The following is a 7249-nucleotide window of genomic DNA, read 5'->3' on the forward strand; positions in this document are numbered from 1 at the left end:
ATTTAAACACTGCAAAATTAAAAACATTTTAAAGCCTTTCCGAGGCTTGTTTGGGCAAAAAAAAAAAAAAAAAAAAAAAAAAAAAAAAAAAACAGAATGTAGACTTTGACATGATGAAATTACCAAAAGCATTCAGGATAGAAAAAAAAACAAACAAACTTGTGATTTGTTCAGATTTCCCTCGGTACCTTAGGATGTTAGGATGCAGCTGCTCCAAGGTATTGCTTCCTGTTATGAATCTGTGCAAACCTAATCATGCCATCCTGTCATTACTTAATCCAATTTACTGATAAATGAAGCCATCTTCTGACAGTAAATTCTCCTAATGCAAGAAAGAATAGAGGAGGTCATTATTCTGTCATCTCCCTTTTGACACTGTTGTTTTCTCCATTCATTTGATATTTCAACAGCAAAGACAATGTTTTTTTTTCTCTCTCTCTCTCTCTCTACCTCCCCTCCCCGGTCGTTGTCATGTAATAAAAAAGGAAAATGTTTCCCACTTGCCCTTTCATTTACAGAATGAAGTGGTGCACTCTCAAAAGCATGGTGGTAATTTTCAAAAAGCAGCAGGGGCATACCTCATGCTGCGCCTTTGGCGAACAAACAGATTTAATCATCTATGCAGAACCAGTTTTTACATTACACTGGGTCAGCATGTGTGCGTGTGTGTGCATGGCTGCACCCTCCAAACTCTCTCTTTTGTCGCCTGTCTGGCTCAGGAGGGTAACAGACCCTCACAATGCTCCCGGATGCCTCATCTGACTTGCATCACTGCCATCTGTCTTTTAAAATGATTGCTTACATGTCCAGGAAGGTAGCAGCTTAATTTCAGCATAACTTATTAAGCCTGTAAGTTATGCAGAGTTTATAAAACCCTGCGAGACAGCTTAACACTTCCACCATAATGTATAAAGTTGAACCAAGACAGATTAAGTGTGATCAGGGGCGGATCTAGAAAAATACGTATGGGGTGGCAAGAGGGCAAGGATTTATATATATATATATAATGTCTCAATCTCACAGCTTGCTCAGACCTAACATTGGACTTAATTTACTTGATTCACTTGTTGCAAAATACTGTTTTTAACTCTCATTGTTTCAAAATGAGCGTCATGCAGCACTGAGGATTAAATATAATTTCTTAATGTAATATAGTTTATTTTTTTTTATGTCTTTCATACTGCTGCTAATTGATATGTATTACTGGATTGGACAGCGCCTATTAGTCGCTATGTGATGCATTGTGTCCAGAAAACCCTTCTATTCCAATGCAGGACGAGCAGAAATCTGTCACGAAAATATTAGTAGTTTCTTTATTTATTATCCGATATATCTATTAAATACGATTTAAAATAAAGCTGAGAAAATTGATGTTTGATACATAAAGTCTCCGTGATACAAATCCATAAACAGTTTGTTTTCTTTCAGTTATGTCAAAATGCAAGAAAGGGCAAATTTTTCTTATATTGGTCAAGCGTTTTATTTATGTTGTAGGAGACGTAGTTTGATGACTGATATAAATATCGCCACGTTTTGCGAACAGAGGAGGGGATCAGTTCAGTTTTTGTCGCTTGTGTAACTTTTAGGAATTGCAGCGGCTGCAGTGCGCCACAATAAAGGTGCAATAAAGCTGACGTGAAGAAGAAAACTAGACAAAACCACGTCTATTCTGCCTTTCCTCGCTCCGTGTGTCGGCATTACCCTACACGCGGACCCGTTGCCATGGCATCCGATAGACAACGCCTCAATGAGCAGATAAAGCAGAGATTATGTCCAGGCCTATGAGGGGAAATCAATCCCAAACAACTAACATTTCCCACACACAAAAAGTACGCAAAAACACCAAAATAGAATAGTCACTCTTACATTATGTTGTCAGGCTTGATGTCTATATTGTCATTATTAATAAATTTTCGCCTGAACACAGCGGAGGTTGATTAGCCCTGCTGTACTGATGAGTTGGTGTGCGGGTTGTCCTATTTTAGTGCTAACTCACACAACCCAGATGTTCACAGAAGAAGTCTGATCTCCTGTGAACTCGGCAAGTTCCTGTTTCCCAAGGTAATTTAAATGATACTGGCCTCTACTTTCCTGCATATGTTAATCTATGGCCTCCTGTCCTATGTGTTACGACCACAGGGGTCCAGGGAGCTCTACAGATCACCCCATTTTCCTTGGTACTTTTGAATACTTACCCAGCCATAGTTTAATTTTAAATCACCAACAGAAACCTGTTCAAAGTTTAAAGATTTGTTCAAAAAGATTAATCTGTATTAAACACTAAAAATAATCATTTTTTCTCAACAAGTGCTAACGGAGCTGAGCAGCACATGTCAAGGTTATCAAAAGTCAATAGCAGGCCACCAACAGTTAGGCTAGCATAACTGACCCACTGCTCACTTTTTCAATATTTTCTTTAAATTGAAACTTTTTCCTCACCTGTTAAATGTGGAACCCTTGAACCTTGTCTATGGCTATGAATGTCTATGGCTGCCATAGGGTTGAATTGACCGCTAAACATTTCGTCCATTTTTCAGATTCTTTGCGGGATTGTGGTATTTTCCTGACCACCGATATTTCAGACTCAATGGACAGCAATGGCGCATGTGTGGCGCACGATAAGTCACGTAAAGTCCAGTCCAGTAACATATATCCATCCGTATATATCAATGCTGCTGCCTAGGGTTCAGTTACTCTCGCATTTCCCTCTACTTGGCAGTAGGTGTCAGGTTACATGTTGCATTCAGTGTTCTCGGAAAAAAAGAGATTCATGCGCTTATAACGTCCGATTTGCCATAACTATTTATTGAATTCACAGTCGCCCCTGTTGCTGGGGTGGCAACAGGGGTGGCAAGGCTCTCAGTCGGGGTGGCAGCTGCCACCCCATGCCACCCCAGTAGATCCGCCCCTGATGTGATTAACGTTTCAGATTAGCTTCCATCACCAAGCAGTGAAAGGGCTTAAGCCCCTGAAGCATAGTGGAATGTTCCATGAAAGTCACAGTGTAAAAAGTTAGAAACAATGAAAGAAGAGAGGCATAGAAACTAAACTGACTGGATTGTACCTCTTCTTGCCAGATCCCTTGCTGTTTCTTTGCCGATACCGGTGTTGGCTCCGGTGATGATCACTGTTTTCCCATCCAACCTCTCCTCAGATGTCCAGCGGTTACAGCATGCACTCCTGGGTAAAAGTAAATTTGGAAAGACAGAATATTGCATTTACCTCCTTTTCACAAACCCGTGTCTAGTTGAATTTGCGAGCAAATAAATTAAAACCAATTGAAAAAAAAAAAAAAAAAAAAGAAATCAGCAATTTTCATCATATTGAAACCTAGTTTTTAAGTAAAGGCTGGGATCTATTATGCACCTAGACATATCATTCAATACAATGAACTAATTTTGATCCTTGGCCCAAACAGTCTAATAACAATAATAAGACCATGACTGGTGGGAGTTTAATCTTCACTAACGTTCGTTCTCTCTCTCTCTCTCTCTCTTCCATTTCAAGTTAGTGCAGTCATTAGATCCAGCCTCTTAACCTTTTTCCTTCAAAGATTTTTTTTTCTCCTACCTGCAGTTCATTTTTCCTCCAGAGTAATAGATTTCCACTTTAAGATCGGTGGGCGACTTCAGTGACAACCAAACAGATGTCCCTTCCAGTCTCCACCACACGGTGCAGCACTGGCTCCCAGGTTGTCATCTCCACACAGTCTGCTGCGCGCATTTCGCGTCTCCCGGCTGGGCCAATCAGAAGCCAGCGGGCGCATGATTGATTAACAAGCTAGAGCCTGGGAACAGACGGCTTTCCCGTTGGCTCCTGCCTGCCTGCCTGCTCGCCTGCATCTCGTTACGGACTGAGGATCATGCCAAACCTCATGCGTCTTGGCTTTCACTTTAATTGGCCACAGTTCAAGCGCTTCACCGTGCAACGTGTTTGGAAAATGTGAGAATTTGATCATACGAGGTTTGAACGAAGAATTCGTTTAATTCAGTCGATTTAGAGTCATGTCTTAAGTACTGTCTGCACAGTGTTGGGGCATACACTCCCCCCTCCCCCTCACCACCAAATGATCTTATTTTGCGCAATATTATAAAAACAAGAAACTCATCATGTCACAGGAGCCCAAAATTAAACGGAGATGGGGAAAAAAAAAAAAAAAAACACTGGAGGGTTTTAAGGAAGAAAGACACAAAAATTAAGTTACCAAAAATCAAAGAGAACAACTACAGCTGACAATAGATTTGATTGACATTATCCCTTGAATCTTTAGGATTGATTCAGCACAAATAAAAACTTTAAAAATTAAACTGTTAATTGGATGTTTTACACAAAATACAGTAGCTATTGATTACTCTTGTGTTATAGCACTGATGTAAAACTGACTTTTTTTTTTAGCTTTATTTCAAAAATAAATATATAGTGTTATTCCTTTATCAAAAACATACCTGGAGTGTTGCTTTAATTTTGTTGTTGTTGTTGTTGTTGTTGTTGTTGTTGTTGCAATTAGCAAACACTGAGTGGAACTGCAAGTCTGCTGAACTCATCTACTTCTCAGTCCAACCCTCCTAAGAACACATTTTCAATATGATGTAAATATATTAAAAACGAATTGTTATCGCGTGCCTAAAGCAGATTCTCAGAAAGATCCGGAGCTTTTTAAAGAGACAGAGGCCCAACTGCAAGAGGTCACATTACAAGGTCAAATTTCTTTTAAGTCACATTTGATATACAGAGTTGTTAAAACAACTGGAGGTAACAAACTTAACTTTGCTATAAAATCGCTCTATGTGCCTGGAAAATACAACTGCCCCTTTAAATGAAAACAACTTGTTTTGGGGTTTCGGTCGTGAAATACAGTTTATGTTAGTAAATACATCATAACATTAAATACATCAAAATAATGTTAGCTAGCAATGAAAGTAGCAAAAGCTCCAGTAGGACAACAAAGAAGATGGCAAAAAAAAAAAAAAAAAAAAACACAAGCGCACAAGTATAGTAGTTTTTATTTTACCCATCTTCTGGCCATTACGCCCTTCACTAAGCTCGCATTTAATCTAATCGTGTATCTTTTATAAGTGATGTGATTTAAAGACTCAAACTTAAACAGTGATTTGATTGTAGGCCAAGTTGTCTTATAACATGTCAGGGACATGGATGATGTTCAATGGATTTTAACATTTTGCTCACAAGATGAAAAGGGTATTTCTGAAGTGCATATTAATGTTGCTGCACAGTGCGGTCAGATTTGTTTATCTCCAGCGGATGCCCAGCAGGTGGCAGCTCATGGCCCACAGCTTCAGAGCGGTGCCATCATCTTCTCCTGCCCTGCAGCTGTCTGCTCTGGCACAGTTCCTGGAAAAAGAGGAAGATTGAGGTAAAGATTTTTTTAAAAGGTGAATTATTAACTTTGGTAGGTCTTTTTTTTTGTATGTTTGTCTTTTTTACTTGATCTTTTATTAAAAAAAATGTGTGTGGTTTTATCCACTTCATCTCACACAATCTTGCTTTACCATAAAAAATACAAAAAAAATTGGCTTCCTTAGTTTTATTATATTATATAAAACTCGGCATTATTTAATTTCTCCCACTGACCTGTAGAATCCACCGGTGAGCAGCTCATTCTCTGGAGTAACGATGCAGTAGATAGAGGTGGACGCTCCCTCTGCTGGGGTTCGGATCAAGAAACTGAAGATTTTAGCTATGTCCACAAGAGGGCGCCTGATGTGCCTTGTAATTTCGGTGTTTACCATGCCAGGGTCCACAGAAAAAGCCATCACACCAAGAGCTAGAGGGGGGAAAGGGAGAAGTAGATTTTTCCACCCTTCATTAAAGTTTGAAATGTGTTGGTAAGCTTTATGTGGCTACTATTATTTAAAGGGGCAGTATTGTGTAAAATCATCTTTTTTTCAGTTTTACATCATGTTATAATGTTGTTCCCTGACTTGTTGCCTTGATTCTGTCATGCAGGTTTGAGAAATCCTTTAATCTCTCTCAAAGCAAAATCTGCTACAAAATGACTAACGCTTTTACTTTTTATGTTTGGAAACATTGAGATAAGTAGGTGTGACTTGTGGAAAACGTTATTTTTTTCACTAAAAATGCTTCTGCTTGCTCATTTCCTTGCTTCGAGCAGTTGTGGCTGAGGCATGAGACTCTCACACTGGCAGCAGATGTGGACCTTTTATTTTTCCGTACACAAGGAGGAACACTCATATAGTCAAAGACAGGCAGTCAGTCTTACGGCCTCTGCCTGACACACACAAACACATGCAGACACAAAAAAAACACCAACACACCCTACCCTCAGTCCTTTTGGCAAGCTCCCTGGTAAACAGCACGTTAGCCAGCTTGCTCTGAGCATAGGCTCTGACGGGATGGTAATCTTTATCCCCATTCAGATCATCAAACTGGATCTTGCCCATGGCGTGAACTGCGGACGACACGTTGATGACCCGGGACGGGGCAGAGTGCTTCAGCAGGTCCAGCAGCAGGAAAGTCAGGAAGAAATGACCTGAGGAAGAAGAAACGGAGCGATGTGTTACAGAACTGAGAGAGAGAGAGAGAAAGAACTGGTTCATTCATTTCTTAAAAGAGAGATTAAAGCATCTCAGACTTTCTAACACCTTTATCCCTTACCTAAGTGATTGACTCCAAACTGCATCTCATACCCATCCATCGTCCTTGCATACGGACAGATAGCAACACCTGCATTGTTGACAAGGTAGTCCAGGGTCTTCTCAGCTGAAAAACAGAATAGTGTCGTATCCCTTTGATTTTTGAAAACGTTTCTAACTCTGTCCTGTATGCATTGTGTTTCACCCACTGTTGTAGATATTCTCGGCAAACAGGCATATGGACTTGGTGTCAGCCAGATCCAGCTGCCTGACGGCCACTTTAGCTCCGTTCACTTCCCTCATGATGTCAGATGCCGCCTGCTCTCCTTTCGCTGTGTCTCGGCACGCCAAAATCACTCTAGCACCTACAAAGACAGATTAATTCCTCTGAACGGTGATGGGTTTTTGCCTGTACATGCAGGTGCGTATTTGAGCAACATTGTGGTTTTGTTTTTGGTTGTCATAAAAATTAACAATTTGTAGTCAATGTTCCTTTTTTTAAATTTGCTTAAAATCTGATTTAAAGCAAATTTATATACTTTTTTTTTTTTTTTTTTTTTTACAACTAAAAAATTTCCCCCCCGGAAAAACCTAAAAAAAAAAAAAAAAAAAAAATTTTTTTTTAAAATCTAAAA

At 39.6% G+C, this 7249-nt stretch overlaps 2 protein-coding genes across 3 annotated transcripts in view; both read right to left on the reverse strand.

The window, feature by feature from the left end:
* Positions 1-3794, reverse strand: part of LOC106950780 (retinol dehydrogenase 12) — a 13202-nt gene extending 9408 nt beyond the window's left edge. Inside the window, exons 1-2 of one of the 2 annotated variants that reach the window (XM_015037852.1) lie at positions 3571-3794; positions 3065-3180 (exon numbers count right to left, since the gene is read on the reverse strand). In XM_015037852.1, the coding sequence (XP_014893338.1) occupies positions 3065-3180; positions 3571-3581 (127 nt within the window). In that variant the 5' untranslated portion in view covers positions 3582-3794. Of the gene's footprint in view, positions 1-1866; positions 1983-3064; positions 3181-3570 lie in introns of those variants that run through there. The other variant, XM_015037853.1, reaches the window with a different exon arrangement.
* Positions 3795-4985: 1191 nt separating this feature from the next.
* The window catches only part of LOC106950788 (retinol dehydrogenase 12), a 7730-nt gene continuing 5466 nt past the window's right edge, over positions 4986-7249 (reverse strand). Inside the window, exons 4-8 of the mRNA XM_015037872.1 lie at positions 6824-6979; positions 6637-6741; positions 6302-6511; positions 5593-5785; positions 4986-5352 (exon numbers count right to left, since the gene is read on the reverse strand). Coding sequence (XP_014893358.1) covers positions 5250-5352; positions 5593-5785; positions 6302-6511; positions 6637-6741; positions 6824-6979 — 767 coding nt within the window. The 3' untranslated portion in view covers positions 4986-5249. The remainder of the gene's footprint in view (positions 5353-5592; positions 5786-6301; positions 6512-6636; positions 6742-6823; positions 6980-7249) is intronic.

The sequence above is a fragment of the Poecilia latipinna genome, unplaced genomic scaffold, assembly GCF_001443285.1.
Source record: "Poecilia latipinna isolate Pla-1442-1.1 unplaced genomic scaffold, P_latipinna-1.0 Scaffold421, whole genome shotgun sequence".
In the NCBI taxonomy this organism is placed as follows: Eukaryota; Metazoa; Chordata; class Actinopteri; order Cyprinodontiformes; family Poeciliidae; genus Poecilia; species Poecilia latipinna.